Source organism: Glycine soja, chromosome 4, assembly GCF_004193775.1.
Source record: "Glycine soja cultivar W05 chromosome 4, ASM419377v2, whole genome shotgun sequence".
Lineage (NCBI taxonomy): Eukaryota > Viridiplantae > Streptophyta > Magnoliopsida > Fabales > Fabaceae > Glycine > Glycine soja.
This window is the reverse complement of record NC_041005.1, coordinates 45,199,049-45,224,776: the sequence shown is the minus strand read 5'-3', so window position 1 is coordinate 45,224,776 and position 25,728 is coordinate 45,199,049. Positions and strand designations below refer to the sequence as shown.

The 25,728-nt window shown below is 32.4% G+C and overlaps 2 protein-coding genes and 4 non-coding genes across 6 annotated transcripts; 1 reads left to right on the top strand and 5 right to left on the bottom strand.

Moving 5' to 3' along the window:
* The first annotated feature begins 8,741 nt into the window (after nucleotides 1-8,741).
* LOC114409856 lies at nucleotides 8,742-13,607 on the top strand. Its single transcript, XM_028373494.1, has 10 exons — nucleotides 8,742-8,965; nucleotides 9,632-9,737; nucleotides 9,851-10,007; nucleotides 10,328-10,388; nucleotides 10,475-10,596; nucleotides 10,684-10,875; nucleotides 11,369-11,641; nucleotides 11,875-12,095; nucleotides 12,398-12,616; nucleotides 12,793-13,607. Exons 1-10 carry the CDS (start codon nucleotides 8,883-8,885, stop codon nucleotides 12,883-12,885), a joined length of 1,527 nt encoding a protein of 508 aa, XP_028229295.1. The 5' UTR covers nucleotides 8,742-8,882; the 3' UTR covers nucleotides 12,886-13,607.
* Nucleotides 13,608-14,097: 490 nt separating this feature from the next.
* LOC114409857 (FKBP12-interacting protein of 37 kDa-like) lies at nucleotides 14,098-21,017 on the bottom strand. Its single transcript, XM_028373496.1, has 14 exons — nucleotides 20,773-21,017; nucleotides 20,649-20,688; nucleotides 20,497-20,564; nucleotides 20,297-20,361; nucleotides 20,163-20,199; nucleotides 19,361-19,448; nucleotides 19,174-19,238; nucleotides 18,997-19,074; nucleotides 18,338-18,385; nucleotides 16,868-16,921; nucleotides 15,886-16,047; nucleotides 15,674-15,743; nucleotides 15,449-15,504; nucleotides 14,098-14,604 (listed from the first exon to the last, which is right to left on the bottom strand). The coding sequence occupies exons 1-14, from the start codon at nucleotides 20,797-20,799 to the stop codon at nucleotides 14,398-14,400; spliced, it is 1,065 nt and encodes a 354-aa protein (XP_028229297.1). The 5' UTR covers nucleotides 20,800-21,017; the 3' UTR covers nucleotides 14,098-14,397.
* Nucleotides 21,018-24,196: 3,179 nt separating this feature from the next.
* Nucleotides 24,197-24,276, bottom strand: LOC114410980. Its single transcript, XR_003666369.1, has one exon. It is a non-coding gene; the product is annotated as a small nucleolar RNA Z159/U59 (small nucleolar RNA).
* Nucleotides 24,277-25,228: 952 nt separating this feature from the next.
* LOC114410990 lies at nucleotides 25,229-25,306 on the bottom strand. Its single transcript, XR_003666378.1, has one exon. It is a non-coding gene; the product is annotated as a small nucleolar RNA snoR77Y (small nucleolar RNA).
* Nucleotides 25,307-25,370: 64 nt separating this feature from the next.
* On the bottom strand, nucleotides 25,371-25,530 carry LOC114410994. Its single transcript, XR_003666382.1, has one exon. It is a non-coding gene; the product is annotated as a small nucleolar RNA snoR2/U65 (small nucleolar RNA).
* A 28-nt stretch (nucleotides 25,531-25,558) lies between these two features.
* LOC114410986 lies at nucleotides 25,559-25,728 on the bottom strand. The gene has a single exon (XR_003666374.1). It is a non-coding gene; the product is annotated as a small nucleolar RNA Z112 (small nucleolar RNA).

Below are 25,728 nucleotides of genomic sequence, written 5' to 3'. Positions count from 1 at the left end.
ATTTCTGATTAATTGAGTGTAACACAATGCATTATTCTACTAATGTATTGTTACTACGAAGGGTTGCAATTTTGAGTAATTATTACCTACGCGCCCTATGGCTATGGCTTCAGTACCAAGGAGAAAGAATTCATTACAATGCTCCATGCTCGCAATTACTGTTGGTTAATTTGAAAAATCGATATGATACTGGATAAATCTGAAGTCGTGTATAACACTTTCAGATTGAATCAAATTTCGGGGTTCAACCAAAATTGTTCAATCGGATAAAATCAGAAGATTATAATTCAAGAGTTTTGTTTTGGTCTTGTATGTTTTGTCACCCGTTATGCTTTCTGAACCAGAATGATTATTTATGATCAAAGAAAAGGTGGTTTTTGGCGGTTGATGGAAGTTATTTCTTTTTAAAAACTGTCGTTGATGGAAGTTTTAGTAACTTTCATGTAACTTCCAACCGTTGATGAAAGTTTTAGTAATTTTCATGTAACTTCCAAAATTTGCCTAAACCGAACATCTCGTTATTACATTAAAACAAGCGTACACTCTTATTTTAACATAATAAAGAGATCAATTACACTAAAATGTCCAATAAACCTCCCCCATTTTAGTGTAATTACCGATCAAATCACCAAAGTCGTAACATACAACAAACTACTGCATAGATGAAATATCGTGACGATTGAATTTCATCTTAGCAAATTACACGTTTCAAATATTCGAATATCAGGGTGTCACTAAGGATTGAACCCTTTCTATTCATAATGAATACATGAAGATAATTTGCACAATAGTTTATAACATTACTCTTGCTCGACACTAATTTACTAGCCTGTGTCCCTATCCTTCATAAGCATATCAAAGCCAATTCCCAGCTTCTTGAAGCGGCTAAACTTCATGCTTATATAGGTAGTCCTTTTCTTTCTTGCACTTGCAAATGCAATTTTTCAAAAGAACCATTAAGAAGTTATACTTCAACCTCCTTAACTTGCAGAACCGAACACATACCTTTTGGGATACTTTCGATAATGTGTTCCAATCTCTACATGTTAAGCTTTCCACATTGAATTCAGCACCTAATGTCATATTAGATGGGAATTGGGTATCTTAACATAAGAGATTTCAGATGGACTTTAATCCTAATCTCACAGCCGACCTTTTCACGAGATCTCTACTTAACCCTTTGGTTAAATGATCGACCAAATTATGCTGAGTTCTCACAGCCCTACATCCCCAAATTTTGAGATAACTCAAATTTGGTGTCTTTTTGTGCCAAAGTTCATATGGGGTAACCTTATTCCTTTTGTTAGGAATTCGGTTCAACAAGTAACAGGCTGTCAACATAGCCTCACCCCAAAATCCTTCACTTAAACCCGAATAGGATAACATGGAATTCACCATTTCTTTCAAGGTTCTATTCTTCCTTTCGGCTACACCATTCTGTTGTGGTGTATAGGGAGCTGTAGTTTGATGTATTATTCCAGTAGATTGAAAATAAACCGGATCATAATACTCACCTCCCCTATTCGTACGAAGAGTTTTGATTAGCCCATTTTGATGAAGTTCTACCTCTTTCTTATAAATTTTAAATTTATCAAGAGCTTCATCTTTTGTATTTAATAAATATACATAACAATACCTTGATGCATCATCAATAAAAATAATAAGATATTTTTTATGACCTAATGATGGAGTAGCATGCAAATCACACAAATCACTATGAATAAGGTCTGAGACTTTAGTCTCACTTTTAACATCCTTAAAAGGTTTCCTAGTGGTCTTGGTCAACATGCAAGTTTTGCCTTTTTCAATGTTCATATCAAAAGGAGGAATCATACTAGTTTTTGACATATCTTTTAATCTTTTGTAATGAACATATCCTAATCTAGCATGCCAAATTTCGGATTTTGTCATATTAGTTATAGAACTACACAAGGCCATACAAGCAGATTCATGAACAAAAGGAACATCAATGTTTAATTTAAACATTCCATTACAACGATAACCAAATCCAACAAACGAACCATGTCTTGACAAGATGTACTTGTCACTTTCAAGTATTTGCTTGAAACCACAATTATTTAAAACCATACCAGACAATAAGGTCTTACGAATATCAGGTACAAATAAGACATTATCCAAATACAAACTTTTTCCGGAAGTAAAAACTAAATTCACACAACCTAATCCTAGGATTGGTTCAGTTGCAACATTGCCCATCTTCACAATAGAGCCATCATCGATTGGTCTAAATTCCTTGAACCAACGACGATCTTTGCACACATGGTTTGTTGCTCCCGAATCAAACCACCAAGCAACGTCATCATCCTGCACATAGAATGCATCAGATATTAGTGATACATAATTTGAATTCGTATTCAAATTAAAATTATTCACTACAATCTGACCTTGTTGCTTTTCAGGATCATTAGACCCACTTGGACCAGCCTTGTTCTTTCCTTTGAACACCCGGCAATCCCTCTTTAAATGACCAGGTTTCCCACACTTCCAACATGACAATTTTGTCTGTTTGTTTGGACCTTTGTTCTTATTTCCTTGAAATTTTTGTTTGTTACCTTTAGCATTGTAATTTTGCTTAACTGTTCCACTTTCCTCTACCATATTAACGGAAGAGGAACCTGCTACGTTTTTATCATTGACTTTGTCAATTTCCTGAGCCCTCAGCGACTCCTCAATCATGAAATGACTACTGAGTTGAACCAGAGTCAACTCTTCCTTCTTATGTTTCAAGGTATGCTTGAAGTCTTTCCAAGAAGAAGGTAGTTTATCAATTATAGATGAAACTACAATGGATTCATCCATTTTCAAATCATGTTGAGTAAACTGACCCAAAATCCGCAGCAATTCATTATATTGTTCCATAACAGACCTCGAATCAATCATTTTGTAATTAAAGAAATTACTAACTAAGAATTTGTTACTTGAAGCATCTTCTGCCATATACTTGGATTCAAGAGAGTCCCATAATTCCTTAGCAGACTCAACATTTTGATAAATATCAAAGAGAGAGTCAGACATACCGTTCAGAATGTGTCCACGACAAATGTAATCGTCGTTCTCCCATTTCGAACGCTTCCTTGTTTGATCCAGAGTTTCGTTTTCCATAAACACCGGCATCGATGTACTCAGCACATACACCACATTCAATGTTGTCAAGAGAAAGTGCATCTTCTTCTGCCATCTTCTGAAATCCTGCCCTTCAAACTTGTTTAACTTCGCAAACTTGCTTATCATCTTCAAATTATCGTTCGTCATCTCGAAAAATTTGATTCAATCTTTTGTTGGTTAATTTGAAAAATCGAGATGATACTAGATAAATCTGAAGTCGTGTATAACACTTTCAGATTGAATCAAATTTCGGGATTCAACCAAAATTGTTCAATCGGATAAAATCAGAAGATTATAATTCAAGAGTTTTGTTTTGGTCTTGTATGTTTTGTCACCCGTTATGCTTTCTGAACCAGAATGATTATTTATGATCAAAGAAAAGGTGATTTTTGGCGGTTGATGGAAGTTATTTCTTTTTAAAAACTATCGTTGATGGAAGTTTTAGTAACTTCCATGTAACTTCCAATCGTTGATGGAAGTTTTAGTAACTTTCAAAATTTGCCTAAACCGAACATTTCGTTATTACATTAAAACAAGCATGCACTCTTATTTTAACATAATAAAGAGATCAATTACACTAAAATGTCCAACAATTACTCCATTTCCTTTGAAATGCTTCTTCTTCACCGAAGCTGTGAGTGCTTTGTAATAAGCTTTGGCTAGCTCAACACGGACACCATATTCCTCGGATAGCATCTCAAGCAACTGCAAAGTGCAAATCACGAAATATTAGACTTGAAAATCATCTAAATAATCATCGTTCATCAAGATCTACGTTTAGTTTAATGTTTTACTTTAATAAAAACAAAAACAAAAATCCCTTGTGTTGTGTATAGCCTACGCTTGAGGCCAATTAATATGTAGAACTAGCTTTATAGATTTTTGGGGTTCATAGCGATTATGATCCAACTTGATTCTCAAACCCAGCATAAACCAAAAAAAAAGAAAAGAGTGAGACACCCTCTTCTTAAATTATTTTATGTTAACGAAATTATTTACTAGTATAATATATCATACTAGTAATAAAATATTAATTTATACTAATGTTATCAATATTATTAATTTTTTGTCCTACAAAAATTATTTTAACAATAGTTAAATTAAATCAACATTAAATTATTATTTTTTAAAAGGAACATTAAATTATTAATAAGTAAATGGCATTTTTTTAGTAAAATGATAGCACCAAGTATCAAACGAAGTTGTAAACCTCGTTGATACATGTTAGTTGTGATACTAATTTTGGGAAGGTGCTCGTATATATACTCACCAGATGAGAGAGATCCTATGAAGGATACAAGTACGTACCAAGGGAAAGAAACACTTCTCAATCTCATAACAATCATTTCTTTCTAGTTGAGACAATTTGGCTTTCAAGTTTCAACCCTGCAATTACGACAACCGTAGTGTATGTACATGGTTCATGGTTGGTCCTATTATACTAACACGTAAATACTAAAAGAATATTGAACGTGCTGGTGCTGCCAACCTAACAATCCTTAGAGAACATACAAAAAACTATTTACATTTTAAAAATCCCTGTATTGCGAATATTTACCTAATAAGGACATCTAGTGTGTATTTAGTAACATGTAACCTTTTATAACAAAGTCTACGAATTAAATCACCACTTACATGTAATTTTTTCCTTCTTGATCTAAATTATCTTTAGATGTACAGTGTACACTTTCATTTTTATAAAGTTAGTTGCACACTTTCATTTTTTATTCAATTTTCTCCCTCTCTTTTCCTCTTTCATTTTATGTTTTATTTTTTAAAAGAAAAGTAGAGAGACGTGAATTTCTTTTCCCTAGGAATAATAATATTTAAATTTATATAATATATTGTTTTTTTATATTTCTCTCTTTTTTATCACATCATAATATTTATTTGATCGGTAGATTTATATGTTTACTTGGTATAATTTGTCTGGCTTAATAGTAGGATTCTGTGGTGGAGGACGCTTTTTGGGTATTTTGTAGTATTCAGGATGATCCAAATTCTGTTTTATGAATCTGCAAAATTGATGTATACGATTTCTGGCTTGGAATTAATGGCACATCTTGTGATATAATTCCATATATATATATATATATATACGTTCTCTTGTTTGCCTTAAAAAAAAAACTAATGCTATTTCCATTCCCCATTGTTGCTACTGCACTTCCTTTTGATTTGTTTTCCCAAAAATACCCAATAAAATACACTTTCCTTATTTCTCTCCATAAGTGTATCTGATAAAAGAAAACTTCACCACGGAAGCAACTCAATATGACGAATGGGATGGCATTGCCAATGTGGAATTAGTTTTCTATTTTTTCCTCTCTCTTGTGCGTTTGTCTTTCACTGTGAAATAGAGGAGGCAAGAGTCATGTTCTTAATTTTTTAAAATTTTCTTACCTTTGTAAGAGAATTTGTGTTGATGTTATGCACAAGAAGTCATGGTAGCCAATATGGAACAAATGAAACGAAAGTCACATTGGAAATTCATATTTTAATCTAATTTCTGGAATGTACATGAAAACACTTTTCTGGAAGCAAACTCACACGGGTTTGTGGGTTCAATGTTTTTTCTTAATTTGGGGCAAGCAAATTCAAACATAAAACTTACAATACTCTATTTGAAATTGTAATACAATAAAGAAGAAATTAATTAAATATTGGGTACCATTGAATTGAGAGATTGTAGCGCCGGTGCAACTGATAACCGTTCTAAAATGTGAACTAGAGCAATTTCTGAAGATGTATATGGGTGAGTTGCAAAGGGGAGTGTATTTTCAAGGGTACTTTTGAGAAAAAATAAATAAAAGGGAGGTGTATTAATAACAAGGGAGAGTGAAAATAACAAAAGCCGAACAAAAAAAATTATTAGATCTTTCATTTTAACTCTTTTCCTTCCACTTTCTATTCCAAACATAAGACATATATGTTTTTCTAATTTAATAATATTATATTAAGGATTAGAGCAACTTCATCTTAGCAACTCTTTTTTTTTTGCTTTGTACACCTCTTAAATGAATCTTACCATTGCACATGATTGATTTTTATTTTTTATAACTTACGCATTTTTCCTCTCCAACCCAACAAATGAGTCCTACAAATTGCTTTGCATTTTTCTTTACTTCATTGGAAAAGAAAGGACAGAACAAATAAATAATAAAAATATTAATTTTATTAGTTTTTTTAAAAATAAAAAATAAAAGTTGGTGCTAAAAATAAACATTACTTATTTGAGAAATGGTCGATAAGCACAAACTCCAATAGAAGGATCTTATTAAGCATAAGTGATTAATCAATATTGGAATAACAAAATGTTCGTAAAAATATTTGCAAGCAAAAAGAGTAACTACTCACATATTGGAAATGAATATCAGGCAAGTATTTAGCTGTAAATTTACACAAGTGCAGATACAAGTACTATAATACCCATTCCACACCCGTCCTACACATGTTATATATATATATATATATATATATATATATATATATATATATATATATATATATATATATATATATATATATATATATATATATATATATATATATATATATATAATTATTTATTTATAATTATAATGTGCTACATTAGTAAATAATATATATTATATATCATTTTATGTGAAAAAATAATTATACATTTTTTTTTAATTTTGTGCCTAATATTTTAACAGTAAGATAGACATAGAGTACTGAAATGAAACCCTAAATCTAATCTCTTCATTAGTGACTAATTTTGTATGACTAATTTTTTATTGATAGTTTTTATTATTGTTTGTGATAGTCTAATTCCTAACCTTATCATCATGTTTTCCTTTTTATTGTTATTAGTGGATCAAAGCAATATATAGACTTAGAAGACAGGCCTATGGAAAAATATGGAACAATTGATTTTGATGATGAGATCAAATATCATATTCATTTGTGTTTTTCTATAATGTATAATATATAATTATAAACTAATTAATTTTAATGTATTCTTTTTTGACGAATCTTAGAGAATACCATTATCACATGATGTTCAAGTTTGATTAAAATTTTGTGAAGTGATTAGAACATCATAAACTTTAAGAATCACTATGTCCAAATTGAATAATTATCTTTGTATTATTTATTTATGACTTGAGTTTAAATGATTTAATATTATTCTTCCTTATTTTTAATATTATGTGTGAATGCTTTTAAAGTTATATTTTCTAAATTTAAGAAAGTATTTATAATTTATTTGTAATAATTATTTTAATTAAATTTTTAACGATTCATTAACTTTATAGAGAAATAAAGTGTGGATCTTGAATGTAAATATGATACTCACTGATATACATACTACGATTAAAGTTATTACTATACATATATCAACTTTGATACTAGAATTTTTTTTAAAATGCGAATATAAAGACAGACACTGTAAAATCTTACCTGCCAATTGTCAAAATTCAAATGAAATCAAATAAAATCACTATAATTCATAAAACCTTATCTTTCAAATTCTGAAGTCTCACATACAAATATCTGTATTCGGCTTGCCGTGTACAACTATTGTGGCAAACTAGAAAACAAGAACAAATGAAGCCAACTTAAAAAGATGAACCATACAAGACAACAAATTAAAATTACAAAGTAACTATGATGTTTAGTTCCTTGAAAACTATTAGCTTACTCTGCAGAGAGTAGAGACCATATAAACATGACTAAGGTACTCCGTAGTAATTAAACTGTATTTAATTTGCTCGCTAATTAATACTTAAATTCTTCCACAGACATCCATAATCCATAACTATATATGCCTCACTAATCAATAAGTACCATATTAAAATGAAAATAAGTAATTTTAATCCAAACAAATTAAAAAAAAATTAGCTTTTAATTGTATGTAAAAAAAATAAAAATAAACGTACTCATCCGTAATTTAACCATTTTTTTTCTTCATATTTTTAATTTTAGACTAGCTTCACGCTTTTTTTTATATAATCGTTATATAACTTCTTTCCGACACTTGAGAATAAAAAAAACATATTTCTTATACAATAATGGTTAAATTACTCATTTGGTTCTTATAGTTTCATTATTCTTACTTTTTTAGTCCCTATAGTTTAAAGGTGGTATTTTTAGTTTTTATAGTTTATATTTTAATTCTCTTTTTAGTCTCTCTGTAGTTTTAAAAGTGATCTTTTTAATCCTTATAGTTTCATGATTTTTACTTTTTTATCCCTATAGTTTTTAAATCATATGGACTAAAAGAAAATTAAAATGTAAATTATAGGGATTAAAAAGAACACTTTTAAACTATAGAGACTAAAAGAGAATTAAAATCTAAATTATAGGGACTAAAAAGACTATTTTTATATTATAAGGATTAAAAAGGTAAAAAATCATGAAATTATAGGGACCAATAAAATAAAATAAAATGGAAATGTTTTTATTACTTTTAATTTTAAAAATACTTTTAAAACCTATGCACACTAAACCTATGCTCGTTCCAAGTTACTCCATGCATTTATTTTTTTCTTCCAAAACAATGACCAATCGAAAATGTAAAATTACATTATAGAATAATTACAGATTTTGGCTTTTCGGAATAACCAACCAAAAGGTAAAAAAAATATTTCGGAAAGGGTGCAGGAAGAAACCTGGAGGTGCAGGAAGCAACAGCCGTGTTTGCTTTGCTCCTCCGTTCACTACAAGAATTTGTTTCAGAAGATTCCAACGACAACAAAAGAGAGATTCAGCAATTGAATGAAGTTCAGACAGAAGCTATGGACGCAGATTCTGAATATCGTGAAAATAGTGATTCTTCATTTGTTTGGGATGAGAATTCACAACTTTACTTCCACGCCAGGTTTTCCTTTCCCCCCAATTTCGAAAATACTCATCGATGAATAAATTTTCCTTAATTATTGATTGAAATTTTATAGCTAGAAGCTATGATTGTTCATTCAATTTAACTTTTAGTGATTCATATTTTCGGAACATTAAAATTTCGTTATGTATTGGTGCTTGTTTATCTATTGTGTAACCCCGAAGCTATAGTGGTATTGAAATTAGCGTTTTTTTTTTAACATACAGTAATGCTTGAATTGGATAGATTGGGAATGGAATGTTCACCTCCATTCTTTTTGTTTGATATGAGTATGGATGGAATTTCATGATTACTCTACGTTATGTATGGTGTGTTAGAAATTAGAGTTGATCAAAAGAAAATAGGATGAAAAATAATTTGGTTTTCTTATGAAATTAAATGGGAATTACCGGATTGGGAATGAGTTTTTTCTTTCCCAAAAAACAACCCAATCAATCATGAGAATGACTTATATGATTCCACACCCTCCAACCAAACAGATCCTTCTTTTGGTTTGCATGTATCATGTATGTGATAGTCTGTAGATTGCATGTAAATCATGAATATGATAAAATGCTTCTTTTTTTTATATAAAAAAAATGGTAGTCAATTAACTTTGTCTCCTCTCTTTATTTGTTGGGGGAAAATGTATTTAACTTTGTGCAGTAGTGGATTCTACCATGACCCTAATGCTGGCTGGTACTATAGCAACAAAGATGGTGCTTATTACAAATTTGAGGATGGGAATTATGTGCTTTTAGGTACCAAAGAGGTAGGTTTGGACTTCTAACTAATCTATACAGCATTGATATTTTTCAGAGCTAAACTCTTAAATCACTATCATCGTATGTTGGAAACTTAAATTTTATTGCATTGTTATCTCAGGATGATAATGTTGAAATGTATCAGTGCAAGGAAACTACAAAAGAAAATCCTCAACAAATATATGATGGTAACAACAATGAGGATCACCCTTCCTTCCTTGAAAGTAAATTTGAAACTAACCAACAGATAGGAACCCTGGCTGATGAAGCACCTGCTGGTGAGTAATATTAACCTCATAACCTGCCAACTTTATTTCTGTATTTGCATTAATTCCCGATGACCATACTATCAAAAATAGTCTTGTCAACAATATTACAGTATGATGATGATAGGAAACAACTTCTGCAGTAGCCAGGGACAGGGGGTTGCTACCAAGTGCTGCCTTGTCATGTCCCCAGTATTTGCACTTTGTTATATTAATCTAATAGGCAATTGATATTCTACTACTCTTCGAGCATCAACATTTTGGTGTTTCAGACATGCAGCAGTAGTTAATATGAGTAACTTCAGTTATCTAAGTGGCTGTCTTTGTAATAGATACCCCAAATTCCGTGAGTAGTCCAACTTGTGAAGATCCTCCTCCACCACCATCAGAATGGTATCCACCTTACACATCCTTATTCCATTGATGATCTTTACCTTCAAAATTTTCGCATGCAAATTCTTCATTTTGCTAACTAACAGGTTAGAGGACACGCTTATCGATCTTTACTTATCTGGCTACAAGAACATAGAAGTTAGTGAAGCCGATGCAGTGACAGTGCCATTTGAAACAGATGATAGATATAACTCGTTAGCAGCTGATGGTTTGTACTTGTATACAACTTCTTTAGTTTTTTTCTTATGTGATATCTAATACAGCTCCTAAATGAATTTGTTTTCTGAATGTATAGCTTACAGCAAAAGTTACGAAGTGGAAGGCGAGTGGATCCTAGAACCAGGAGATGAAAATGGCTTAGCTTATAATAGAAGTACTGTGGATGAAGGTATACCTTATAGCAACACTTATGAACTGGAAGAAGGTGAATGGATCCCAGACATGGAGGACGAATATGGCATAGCTGATAGAAGTACCATAGATGAAGGTATTTCCACTGATTTGCATGCTTGTCTGCTTCATATGTATAATCATTTGAAAAGCAACAAGATTTGAATATGGCATATGCTTGTCAGCTTAAAAACTTCGTACCCCATTGCCCAGAGGCTCTTCGCTATGCGAAGGTATGGGGGAGGGATATTGTACGCAGCCTTACCCTTGCATATGCTTGTCAGCTTGTGTCTATAAAAACTATTTCAGTCTATATACTCTATACACTTCTAAATTTTATTTTGTAGAAAAATCATTATGATGCGCACCTTGGATATAGTGCCAGAATGAACGTGTTTCCTTAAATGTCCAAATAATCTAACATGGGCTTGTTTCCTTGTCTATTTTAATTCTGCAACTAGTTTGCTTTGAGTTTCCTGTTAACTGTTTTTCTTTTTCTTCATGGACATTATAGTACAGTTTCCATACCATGTGTGTAATTGCATGCTACTTTTATTCATATACTTGATTCTTGATGTATACCTTTACAGCCATCTCATTGGATGAAGAGAAATGGCGAGCTCAATATGGTCAAGTTACTGAATCAGGGAAAGATCTGGTTTCAGAGGTTCCAATTGTGGACTTGTGGGATTGGGAAATGGTTACGGGATCCAAAAGAGATGGAAAAGATAAGATGGCAAGGTTGGTTGGTAGACTGGTTAAACCATCTGCAAAGCAACATCCATCTATCCCTTTCAGTGGAGGGAAATTAAGATCTGCTCCCATCTGTGAAGCACATCTCGATCTGGTACGAGTTAAAACAGGTTTGCATTTTACTCTCATAAGTAAATATCTTTCTCCAAGTCATGAGATGTAATCATATGTAATTTAAAAAAAAAAAAATCATGCTTGTATATCTTTCCTATATAACCTGTCAAATTTCATTTTAAAATCACGGATTAGTAATTTTTAAAATACAGCAGTATTGGGATTTTCAGTACCGTGCTAGAGGTACTCTCTGGACTGAATATGGCTGCTTGTCATGTTCTTTTATCAGGACAAGTGTACAGATTGCGAAATCCTAGCGCAAAATATGTGGCTTCATTATCAACTTATGATTCTTCCAATCCAACAGAACATTGGGATTTTCCCCAGTTATCACCTAATAGAAAAATCAAACGTCACTCTAAGTCCAGTGAAAGCTCTGCTTCAGCTTTGGATGAAACCCCTATTGAGAAGGATTTGTCTGCATTGCCAAGTCAGCTCTCTGCCTCTAAGGTGTGTATTCTGATTTAGAAATCAAACAAGTTGCTTCATTTTCTTCATATTATAATTATAATAAATGGATGTCCAACTTCTTGAGAAAGCACATAGAATGATAGAAGTTAGTAGACATCTATAGTAACTGACTGCTAAGGCTTATAAAATTTTCATTACTCAATCAGAGTTGCGGGTTAGGGAAGTTGAGAGAATATAACAACATGGAGAACAATTCTAAGCTTGTATTTCTTGTTTGACTACATATAAGGATATCTCCACAATCTGTTAGTCTTCAACTAATTTGCTGTTTTCTCTGCCAGAAAATAAAACATCAATACAGAGATAGGGCTGCTGAAAGAAGAATATTGCATGGTGGCTTCGGCATGGGTCCAGGACAGAAGAATCTGTCGGACATTTATAATACACCATCTTCACCTGTTGATGATTGTCCACAAGAAGCTACGGCAGAGGCCTTGGAGATGTCATTTGGAGCTGGTAGTTATGCTAGAAAACTTCTAAAAAGCATGGGTTGGAAGGAGGTATCTTCTTACTTTCTTATCATCAAATTACTCCTTTTTATTTTATTGAAAATTCTTAAGAATTGCTAATATAATTTCAACTCCTATCACAACTTTCTCAAATGCTTCAGGCTTATGCACACTTATTTTTACAAGAAATTATCATTGTATAGTAATCATTTTGTATCGATGTGCAGGGGGAAGGGCTTGGCAGTTCTACGAAGGGCTTGGTAGAACCTATTCAACCAGTTGGAAACGTTGGTACTTCTGGTTTGGGATGGTCTCGTTGAAATTAGTAGTGGAGTCACAGAGATATTTAGTGTCCATGTCTTGAAGGAGGATTCTAGGGTGAACCACCTTAATAGGTGGTTCATTATGGACCATTATTTACAGTACTTGGATTAATCTAAGTAGCACAAGGTTATTGTACAGCATCTGTATCATATTTTCTCCTCTTTATTCTCCATCTCTTAGTTATCTCCGGCAACGCCTTGATTTCTTCGGTCATGTCTCCACTATCTCCGGTGACACTTCCGACATGTACCTAACGACAAGATCCTGTAGTCCAGCATCGGGAATGATGTTGCGACCTCAAATCTTGGTAGGAACTACCACGAGCCGGAATCCTCACTTGTTCATGGAATCCACCAAATCCAAACACATAACCCTCCTCACAGAACTCCTGGCCTCCCTCGCATCCTTCACTTTCGGCCCCTTCGTCATCCTCACACCCACAAACAAACACAAAAACCTCATCATCTCTCCGGCATCCCTCCATGGACACCTCCTCCACTTGGCCTTGCACATATCGATTTCTCCAACAATATCATGTACCTCTTCCGTCATTTAATCTTAAACACAAACAACCCATATTTTTTTTATCACCATATATATGAAACCCAATTGATAAATTTTGCCACCATTTCCATTTCACAATGGCTGCTTCAATCAGAAATTAGAAACTGCAAATTCAAAAGCATTGTAAATCTATTTGGTAAAAGTTTACAACTTTATACACCGATGTGTTCCAATCCACTGTGCTATACATGTTCATGATTTGTCTCCTGTTTTTTCTTTTGCCTTGTGGGATTAAGGTGAATTTATATGATTTATAGTTTTTGGAGATTCTTTTTCCCTCACAAAGGATCATACGATCTTTTCAAGTGAAGCATTCTAATTTGGAATTTTTGTTTTGTGAATATTTGAATGGTTTATATTTAATACACTGCGGTATTTTCTGGGAGGCGAAGGCAGTAGACCACGGCAATGGCAAAGGCAGTGTAGCTAATGGAGGAGGAGTTTCTGTTTCTGAGATATACACAGCAGTAATGGGGTCGTCGGCTGGTGCTGCAGGTGGTGGAGAGTTTCTAATTGGGGGAGAATAATCCAAGGTACATGCTATATCAGTGAGGATTAGATGAATCTAGCCGTGAATAAAAATGTGCACTTTTTAGATCACTTATAAGGTGGTCCACGGTAGCATTGCCCTATCTTGAAATTTATTTAGAAAGTTTACTATTTATAATTTTTCCCTACCTCCCTCCCTTGTAACAGACTAAATGTCATGAATTGTATTAAAAAGTAGCTCCATCTACTATATTTTCCATAATTCCATTCAAAGCAGAAGCATAATCATTCCTCATAAATATCCACAGTTTTCGCAAAAAAAATTAATATAATGTACAGCAGTAAAAGACATTAAAAAGAAAAAAATGAATAAATTGTTTACTACAAATATATATATATATATATATATATATATATATATATATATATATATATATATATATATATATATCAAATTAGTTAGCAGCCTCCCCGGCATTATTGTCATTTCCATCCTCCAAGTTCTTCTGTTGAAGTTCATGTTTTAGTCTTTGATCCTCCAAGTTTTTCTGTTGAAGCTCATGTTTTAGTCTTTGATCCTCCAAGTTCTTCTGTTTAATCTCATGTTTTAGTCTCTGTATCTGCCGATCCTTCTCTTCTAATTTTTCTTGTAACATAAGAACCTGCAACGAAATCATCCATTTTTGGTTGGATTCTCAAATATCAATTTGCCTGTATCTGCTAAGAAGACTACTGTTTAATCTTGTTTATAAAATTTAAAATGCCACGTTCGGATAATCGTCAAATTTTTTTAACGCATTCATACAGAGAAAACCATGCTCAATACCATGCTCTTGGGGGCAATGCTAGTTTCAGAAAATGGGGTGTTGAATTGGCACCTATGGCTATGAAGCCCAGACAATGACAATAAAATTTAAACGAACTGAGCTAAACAAAAATTAAGATATATTAAATTTTTTAAGGAAAAAACACGTACGCAGAGAGAGAGAGGGAGAGATATAAACATTTACGCAAGATTCATATTTATAATTGAATTACAATAAGATATATATCATGTGTTAATATTTGATTCTCTAAGCCACTCGATTTCCTAAATAAACATCAAAGTAAAATCTTCCAAGAACAAGTACAAGGAGATTAGCAACTACACAAGATTCTATTTCAAATGTATTATATAAGATTTACAATTTGTTAATTTGTAAACCACTCAATTTCTAAATAAACATGTCAAGTAAAATCTTCCATGAATAAGTACCCAAAAAACAAGAAATGGTAGTCCGAGCTTGAAAAACAAAATTTATAAGTACAGACACCACCAAAATGATACAGAACCAAATGGTGTGTCTGTGATAAGTTGGTATTCTTTTAATATTTTCTGCACAAACCATGGAAAACATTTGCTTGAGTGGGATATAAACAGATTCTAAGTATACAAAAAGTATAACAGAACATGCACAGCAATCTTTAAATAACCAGAAAAATAGAAAAGGAGAAAGAAGTGAACACCATTTCATTGGATCTTTCCACATCATTTGTCAGTCCTTCCATGTGCTTCTGCAACCCTGTAGTCAATGTCAACGACTAGTGTTTATATAAGTTTCTAATATATAAAGGTCCATAGATAATGCACTTTATATGAATCTAAAAGGTGACACTGCAGAGAGTAGCTGGTGCAAGTCAAGGGATTAAAGAGGCAGAACAACATTAAAATAATTCCATTCAACTACAAACCTTCAAATTGATTTCTAAGTTGTGAATTTTGGGACTTCTGCAATGCAAGTTTCATCCCTAATTCATGCATCTGCATACCAAGAGGGAAACAAAAAAGGAAAATGAAGACAAATGGGGGCACGCATGCAGGTGTAACATTACTTTCTGTTACTATTACAACACAAATAGGGGGGAAAGTGACAATTAGAGGCATAAAGCAACGATGGAAGCACCTTCCCCTCAGACGCTTGATTTCCAATCTCTTCATTTTCCTCTTGCAGGGTTCTACATTTAGCCATCAGCATCTTCCCCATCTTGCTTTGGGGAGTAAAACTTACAGCAGCAATGTTATCTTGCAACTCCTTTACTTTTTTATCCTTTTCCTCAACTAAGTTCTATTATCAGATGAGAAATTTTGTAAGAACTAATAATAAGGGGCAACCATGAATGCAAATAAAATGTCCCATAACAACTGAAAGAAATTGTTAATATATGTAGGAAGTGAGGATATGTGACGTATATGAAAGAAAAGAAACATATAACTAAAACAACTATCTTGTGCCAAAAGAAAACACAATCAAGACAACATATACAAGATATCGGCTCTAAAGCATCTGTAAATGAGCCAAACACATCTCAGAAGGAAGTCAGCTCTGGATTTGTCTCTGGAATTTTCCTATTCTAACATGCCATCTGAAAATCACATTTACACATCTATAACCACCCTCTACCATTGAAGTTATCCCCTTTACCTCATGTTACAAGCACTGTCTGCATCACATACCCATAGTACAAACTACAAAGCTTGCTAATACTCTTCCATCTTGTGTTAATTCTGTTCCATTTCATTTTGTGACCTCTAAAATACAAAAATCTCTTACTGCTACCCCAGTGAACAAGGAACGCAACTGCTATTATGTTTTTTATTTGGATAAGCTAAGAGATATTATCGAGAGCATTCCATGTAAAGCACATGGAGTATCAGGATTGGACACAACTGCTATTTTGTGACAACACTGTTCATCATACACAGTAACAATATGTTTCTTCACTATATCCCTCAGCGAAAAAACCTGAGTAGACAACTTGGACTAACTAACCTTTTCCTATTGCAACATGAGTTATCACACTCAATTTTCCCCACCTCCATGTGTCTGACAGAGAAAGAGATCAAACTTTATTCAATAAAAGTCAGCATCAAGTTGAATAACAAACCTTTAAACGCGTGAACTCTTCATGAACAGCTGGATCTAGTAACAACCTCCTAGCCTGAAAATTATATTCCAAAGGATATCAAGGCATTATCATTTGGAGGAGAACCAAAAGAACAAAAATAGAATACAAGATACAACCAACTTGATGGGGAAGTTGCACAGCGGGATTAACTTTCAACAAACATGTGAGATGATACAAACAAAGATGCCGCAAACACAAAAATAGCACCTAACCATGCTGTGAAAATACAGAGGAACCACTATAAGGACAATTCAATATCATTCCTTATTTGTCAAATTTTAGTAAACATATAAGGTGGCCCTGGACCACCAGTGATCCTACATTGATAGCCATCGGACATGATTATGCAGAATTGTTATATTAAAATAATACAGTCACCTATTATACAGAGGGGATCATTGTGGTCCAAAACTAAAGTGGACCACCCAATATTGACCTAAAAAAGTAATATCCCGATATCTTCTATCCCTAGAGTCAATACATAGGTACAATGGTACATGTTAAAATGAATTAAATTAAAGTAAAAAGAAAAACACTAGTATGTTCAATGATGTTAATGGTGCAGTATGGCACATTAGCACAGGGCAATGCCAACGAGACAAGAACCCCACTGTGTTGTGACGTGGGTGTTTATTGCCCTTGGTAGCACATGCAACATGAGCCATTTTCTGCTGTGTTTGAAGCATCATACCTACATACCTGCTCAGTGTTTTAGATTTAAAATTGGACGACACCTATAAAATTTTATAGTTTTTCTTCCCTGGTGGGTGTGGGCAAAAGCACCCCCTCAACTTGGGAAAAATTACTAATGGGTATTACAAGTTTTTATATTTTTCTCTGATCTCATGGTGAATAATATTCCTGAAATTTTTAATATGATTTAACATGCATACATTTATCTTCATATTATAATAATTATCGTCAATTTTTATTTTTTTATTAAATTGGCCCCACTAATCTAAGGTCCTAGATCAGACACTAGATGACATGGACATTTTGAATTGATTTTATATTTATTATAATTATAAAAAACTGTAAAATATTACATCTATCCTAACGAAGATGAATTCATTGGGAATGTCATCATTGTTGGTAAGGTAGAAAAAAATACAACTTTTTTCTTACATATACTGAAGTTTTAAACAAGTCAATTAGGTTATAAACAATATGAAAATAATCAAATAAACGATGTAGTAGTTCAAGACCCATGCTCTTTAGTACTGAATGGCATGTACTACTGTTACATGTACATATATGCTAAGCTAGATGCAGTACACAACCAAAAAAATTGAAATACAAGCAACTGAGAAAGGAATCAAAAGCAATCTCTACAATGCCTCAAAAGAAGCTGGAAAACCAGTGGGATTCTAAAATAAATGCGAAAAGAAGAATCATCAGCAAACAAATTGATTCCATAGATCCACTTAAACGTTCATGTTATAAACTTACCTGCATTGATGGTGGCTTGAGTTGCACTTTCAGATCTCGCACCGCAGACTGGAGAAGTTTTCAGACAACCATAAACAAAAAGAAAAATAAATAACAAAATAAAAAGAACAGCAGCAACAAAAACAAAAACAATAGGATAGGAAGTATGTACAGCTCTAGTGATTGAGCAGCCAACAACATATTGATAGGATGGAGATGGTCACGTAGTTGAAAATTATTAAGTGACCATTCCAGAATCCAGACCATTTATTAGGTGTACACAGACACTTTACAATTGAACAGAATAAAAGAGAGGTAAAATTTCTACTGAAATGTCCAAATTGACCACAATAAATGTTTTCCAGCTCCCAACTAGGTCAATAATAGATATAACATTCAAGACTACAAAACTTAAAGCACCTTCCTTCGAAGAGCATTGCAGATGTAAAGCAGAATATAGTGAAACCTCATACAGACAATTATTTGATGTTCCTTGTTGTTAGATGTTAATGATAAAGGGTGAGAGAAAGAAAGACTGCACTTCAGATTTCTTCCTACTCCCTTCTTGAAGAAGAAAGATGGAATTTACTGAGGTGGTCATGGTTGATGCCAAAAAGAAACACACATACAAAATTATGTGAATGCAATAACAGACAAGAACCTTATTTTAAGGTAATTACCTTCAACTCTGCTATCTCTTGTTCTCGTTTTGCAAATGTTACAATGAATGCAGCTTCCTTTTTCTTTGCCTTTTCAAGCTGATATCCAATAGGAAAATGATAAAGGATCAATGAAACCAGATCAATGGATGATGAATTATTTTCAAAGGAAAAAAAAATGAGAAATAGATTCTAAACCTGCTCTCTTAAAGACTCTTCAGAGGATTTCAAGGCCTGCAGATAATTAATCAACATCTTGGGCTCTAGAAAGAAGATTAAATAGTTGTTCAGGTATACATTTAGAACACAAAATAATGGTGAAGAGATTTAGTTCCTGAACAATTAATACAGCATATGTCACTTGTAAAACACAGCACAAGCAAACCTGGAGTGATCCCGGCAAGTATGGATGGCTGATTTTTAAGTGTAGAATGCCAACTCTGAATCTCTGATTTTGCAGCCTCAAGTTCATTCTAGAAAATGCAATGATCTGGTCAATGTTAAGAAGCAAGGAAAAAGTACAACTAAACCTATGATATGAGAATATGACTATCATATGTGGAAATTTGTACAAAAAGCAAGACAACTGAAAGCACCAATGATATTCCTATTGAGTTCAGCATATTATGCAATGAAAATAGGCAATACAAGAAGAAAGGGCTAAGCCCCCAAGTGAGAGAAACTCTCTGACCTCCAATTACAATTCAAATAAAAGCCCCTATCCCCAATATTCCATTATTCCCCTATATTCCATTATTAACTTTTCCCTCCCATTCCACTTCTTGCCTAAGGTGAGAGTTAAGGCCTGGGTGTTTGGGCCTTCAGGTGCACACCTTAATAAGCTTCTCTTCTCTGTATTGGGGCCACTGGTTGAGACCAATATGGCTCGGGTTCCCATCAACAACCCTCAATTCTAACAGACTAGAGGTAGCTATGGAAATGGAGGATTGAAGGGAATGCTGCAAGAACATTTGGTTCCAAATCATTACCATCCAAACGTTATACATGAACATCGAAGCCTTTTCATTGCAAATCACTTATGGATCCAAGTCTTAAATCATATAAATTATAACTAAAGTTTCCTTCCTTCAAAACAAAAGTTCAAATTCTTTCATAAAGAAAAACAAAAAGATACCAGGAACAGAACTAGGGAGCAAACAACGTCAATTCTTTAAAGAAAAACGTACTTGGCATGTTGCAAGTGTATCCTTACAGTTCTGGAGACTGCACAATACAAAGTTCAAAAAAAAAAATATTTTAGGCCCAAATAATTTACAGCAATCTTAGCAAAGTACAACATATCTCACATCATCTATAATACCTCTCACGAAGTGACAAGATCATTCCTGTTGTTACACCAGAAGCTTCTTCAGCTTTTGTTATAGCCTGCAACACAATAACATCATTCAAGTTATTTAACTTTCCTCAATCTAAACACTTCCTGCATAACCACAATCCAACACAGCAAAATGAAGGAAAACAAAAACATATTCAACAATAACCTGCACCTAAATCCATTACCTTCTTCGGTGCAAAAGGATCGTTGTCATAATCCTCGTCGTCGTAATCGGGAGACGACCTCTTATTACCTAAATTTCCGAGCAACGAAACAATCAAACTCAACACGACAAGAAGTCAAATCCAAACAGCGTTTGGCGTCAAAATCAAAAAACCTGAATGCCTTCCGCCAAATCCGCCTCCGAAATCGAAGTCCTGCGTTAGGCAGAAGAGAAATGGAGGTTAGAGAGAATTGCGAGAGCGAAGGAAAAGAAATTGGCGAGGGATATTGGCACTTACATCGTCGAAATGAGTAGGGGAAGCCATGAAGTTGAAGAAACCCTAGAGAGGAAGGAGCGCGATTATGCAATAGGGTTATCTGTGAAAGTGGAAGAGTAGTAGAAGCGCAATGACGTGCTCCTTCATTAACCTTTTCGAGCTCGTAAGCGATCAGTGGTGAACGGAGATGCAGCCACTACGCGATTTCTGGTGCAGCTTCACACTGAAAATACCTATTTTGGTCCCAGAAAAAGTTTGAGATGATAATAAATTAATCCTTCTTTAAAGATAAAAAAATTTAAATTTATTCTTCTGATTGAGGAAAACATGCAAGATTCATCTGACCTTAAATGTGTAAGATTGTTTACACCCCTATTTCTGTCTTTTTTATCATTATGTTTAGACCAAATGAAAATTTTAGTGTAAATTAGTGATAATGAAGTCAAAAAAAATAAAAATAAAAAATTGATCTAGTTCTTAAATCTATAAAGGTACATATTTGCATCTTGCCAAAGTTTCATAAAATTATTTTGTATTAAATTATAATATTTACATATCAATTTAATATTAAATTATATATTTTTTAAGAACTAATATGATATTAAGTTATAAAATTTAAAAATTAATCTATCATTAGATTATACATAAAATGTAATTATCATATATTTTTCACATTTAATAATTAAATTAGAATTTTTTTTCAAAGTTTAGATTTCACGGGTTTACAGGTTAAGCACGAAAATGACTATTTATTTTTAAAAAAATTAAATTTAGTCTTCTGCTTGAGTAAAACATGAGAAAATTAATTGTGACGTCAAATCTATGAGATTGTTTTATCATTGAATTATAATGTTCAACTATAAATTTGGCAATAACTTGTATTTTTTAATGATTAATTAGACATTAAATTCCAAAATACATGAATTAATTTGTCATTAAATTGTTCACAAAATTAATTTATCACACTTTTTACAAATTTGAAAAATAAATTACATAGACTCCATTTGAGATTTGCTAAAATTACACCTGATATTTTTGTCCTTTGTCCCATTATGTTTAGACCAAATGACAATTTTAGTATCTAAATATGTAAATTAGTGAGAATGTAGTCTAAAAAAACAAAAATAAAAAATTGATTTAATTCCTAAATCTATAAAAGTGCGATAATTGCATCTTGTCAAAGGTTTGTGAGATTATTTAATACTAAGTTGTAATAATTAAAGATCAATTTATATTAAATTATATTTTTTAAGGACTAATATGATATTAAATTATAAAATTTAAAGAATAATTTATCATTAGATTATACACAAAATATAATCATCTTATATTTTCATATTTAATAACTAAATTAGATTTTTTTTTTAAGTCTAAATTTTATGGGTTTACACTTTAATGGATAAAAGTGATCATTTATATATTTTTTTAAACTGCTGAGCTACCGACCAAACTTTTAAGTTCTTGTTGTAGAGTGGACAAGAACAACTAACAATACCCTCACCCCTTCCTTTTAGTAGAGAACCACTAAAGGGAAATATTATATGGACAAAAAACTATCAAACGATTTAACATAAGCTTTGCACACTCAAGCATCAATATTTGTAGAAGAATGGAGGTCGAAACCTTCAATAACAGTGCAAACGTTAATTTCTAAAACATGGAACTGGTTCTCTACAAAAAGTAAGGATTGAGGGTATTTCGGGTAAATAAATCATTAAAAGTCATATGCAAATCACAGGACCAACACAGTTAACCTTTACGACTAATAAGATCAAGGGGGCACACTATAACAGAACCCCAACAATTAAGGAGAGTTGGAAGGGTGTCAAGTGTAACTTAGACAAATTTCACATATTATTAATTCGTGTGACACATTTACAAGGCACAAAGAATTTTATAAGACACCTATGACACGTTTTTAGTCTCAATTTTATTTTATTTTGTTGTTTGACCTTTTAGCTTTTTGGTTCCTGATAATTTCTGTCATTAATTAAGTTTTAAAAAATAAGACATTTTTTGGTAATTTTAAAAAGGTTAAATAATCATGAATGTATAATCATTGACAACTTCATTAAATGTATAACCAATTTAAAAATTTATAATAATATACGATAAATGAGTATGTTTACATAGATTGACAAATTCAATTTAATATACAATTACTTATTTATTGCTTTATTAAAAAAGTGATTTTTTTAGATGTTTAGTTTTAATATTTTTGTATATATTATTTAATTTGTTTCAAAATTTACAATATAAAATATCTAAAAAATACCTAAAGAGAAGTATTCCGTTAATTGAAATTTTATTAGAAGAAATCTTTTATTTAATATTTAATATTATATCATATTACAATTGTGTGTTAATTTTTGGAATATTCTATATAATCATATTAATATATTTATTTTAGTAATAAACATTTGGAGTATAATAAATTAATTTAATAAAAACATATTAATATTTAGATTCAACAAAAAATTATTAATATTTACGATAAAAATTTAGTGTCACTTTTTATAAGTTCTAAAACTAAATTTTAAATTTATCAATAATTTAAGATGAAAATGATTATTTATCCTTTTAAAAACTAACAATATTCATTTTTGAATTTTATAATTTTTACTTTTTTATAAGATCTAAAAAGAACACTCTCAACCTATAAAGATAAAAGTCATGAAATTATAAAAATCAAATAACTAATTTAACCTTTCTTATGATTTTAAAACCTCTGATCAAATACAAAAGAAACAACAATATATCATGAGTTTGGGGAAAAACTCCTCCATTTCCTTAAATTTTTCGAGTATGAGACCAGCAAGATCTTTGTGTCTATCTCTCTTACTGGGAAATTCCAGTAACGAGAGAGCGCCTCAACCCCAAATTGATAGTCTCCAATATTCAATAGTTCAGCATAATTAAGCAAGGAAAAACAAAAGATCTTTACATTTTAAAACTTCCATACAAACATTAGATGTGCATGTTTACATGAAATATCCGGAAATTCATTTAATAACTCACGGGGTCCTCATCAAAACTTTATGCCAGAATGTCTACATAGCCATTTACTTGAACAATGATGGCAGAATCTCGTTTAGATAAGAACAATGATGACAAAATCTCCACGGAGGAACATCTATTCTTGTTTAATGACTGGGTCTTTCTTTCCTTTACCAGTCTTTGCCACCTGATTGATTGTACACAAGTGAAAGGGGACAAAGGGTGAAAAAGTTACAGACAAAAGAAAGAAAAACATTAGCAAGCCTCTTCAGTTCAGGTCTCCATGTATATTTCTCATGGACAATATTCAAGAGGCTAAATTTGAATTATTTCAACTTTCAAGACTAACCGTGTATTTATGAATATGAAGTAAAAAACAGTTAAATATTAAGACAAAACACAGATCACCATCATAGAGCAGAGGGAATATGAAGAAAAACATAAGAAAGCCTTCAGTTCAGGTCTCCATGTGGATTCCTCAAGAAAATATCAGAAGAACGAAAGTTATATTTTTTTCATCATCATGATGAGGCTAATTCGATTGATTTGTGCTATTTACATGCTAAAAACCAACAGAGTACCTAAAAGTTAATCATACACAGCAAAACTAAAAACTTAGGGTGTGAAAGTTGATCTAGTCAAGTGTACAGGAGATTTGGTTTTGATGTCACACAATGACTACAGAAAATCCAATTCGATGTGATCTTTGGTTTGTTGGTGGTTTGTTGGTGGTTTGTTCCAGCTTCATATCAATTCATATTCCTAACTTTTGGAACCACCCACAACTTATAGCACCGATGCTACTTGTACAGAAATGTGATCCTTATCGTCAAAAGTGTGATTGTTCATATTTTATTCGGTATGCATTATGTTTAATACAAAAAATTTATTAAATTAATCAATACACAAAAATAAAAACAAAACAATTACATTATCATGTAGTAGCATCAGTGCTACAAGTTGTAGGTGATACAAACTATGTGCATTAAGAAACCATGTGAACTTCAGTTTCTGCTAAAGTGCTAATTTGCTTTCTAAGCATTTACATCTGCCTCTTGGACAAGCCGTGGTTTGCTCACCTCTCATTAGTCATTACTAACTCCTTGAATTTATTACTTTTTAACAATTCTCTCTTACAAGCATGTAATAACTACAATTCGTTCCAATTATTATATGTTACAACACTAATCTTCCAATTATTTTCAATCGTTGGCTTACAACAAAATAACTGCAATTTGCAGTAAAATTCATCCATATTCAAATTACATACTCAAGTTGAAACAAAATATTTTGCTGGACCCCAAAACTATCAGAGTATTGCACACATAAGTCAAGAGTCACACTTTAAAAAAATACCAATTAAGCACACATTGTTTAACAGGAAGAAATAACATTCTGAAAATTTGAATGAAAAATGTTAAAAGCATAATAAAAAAACACACAAGCATGCTACTAAGCAGTCAAATAATCATGAACCAATACGAAGCCTCAGTCAGCCAGAAACTCTCATCAGATGTTCAGACGGTAATTCCAATTCAAATCTAATCCTCATCGGCTTCATAGATACCAACTCCAATGACAACAACATAAAAAGAATACCAAAAGTTTTGACAAAACATTAGAAATGTAATCGCATAAAACGGCTCCGCAGATCATTAGGTTATGAGATCCGCAGGTTCCTATCAGGATGCGAAACAAATGAATTTCACTCTTGTTTTTGGTCCAATCATAGCATCGCTGGTCAATGCTCACATATAGCTACCAGTGACGTGGCATCAGACCTAACCTTAAATTTTTTTTTTAAAAAGAAAACCCTCAGAGACCCGTTTCAAATCACACATGCAGCGTCGATATCAAGAACGCTCGACCGATGATAAAATATTATCATCGGTGGATGAGAGCGTTCTTTAAATTGACGCTGCGTTTAGAGTGTCATACGGCACTTCCTATCAATTTTGGGAGATCTTTCCTCATAGGGTG

Bases quoted from the DNA above. Each gene is read 5' to 3' on its own strand.
- LOC114409856 (XM_028373494.1), top strand. From the start codon at position 8,883: ATGGACGCAGATTCTGAATATCGTGAAAATAGTGATTCTTCATTTGTT. The intron at 9,738-9,850 runs GTAGGTTTGGAC...TTGTTATCTCAG, and splicing joins TGCTTTTAGGTACCAAAGAG to GATGATAATGTTGAAATGTA. The intron at 10,389-10,474 runs GTATCCACCTTA...GCTAACTAACAG, and splicing joins CCTCCACCACCATCAGAATG to GTTAGAGGACACGCTTATCG.
- LOC114409857 (XM_028373496.1), bottom strand. From the start codon at position 20,799: ATGGCTTCCCCTACTCATTTCGACGAT. The intron at 19,239-19,360 runs GTTTGCTTGTGC...TCTTCTTTCTAG, and splicing joins ACTTGCCGGGATCACTCCAG to AGCCCAAGATGTTGATTAAT. The intron at 16,048-16,867 runs GTTTGTTATTCA...ATCTGATAATAG, and splicing joins AAGAGTTCACGCGTTTAAAG to AACTTAGTTGAGGAAAAGGA.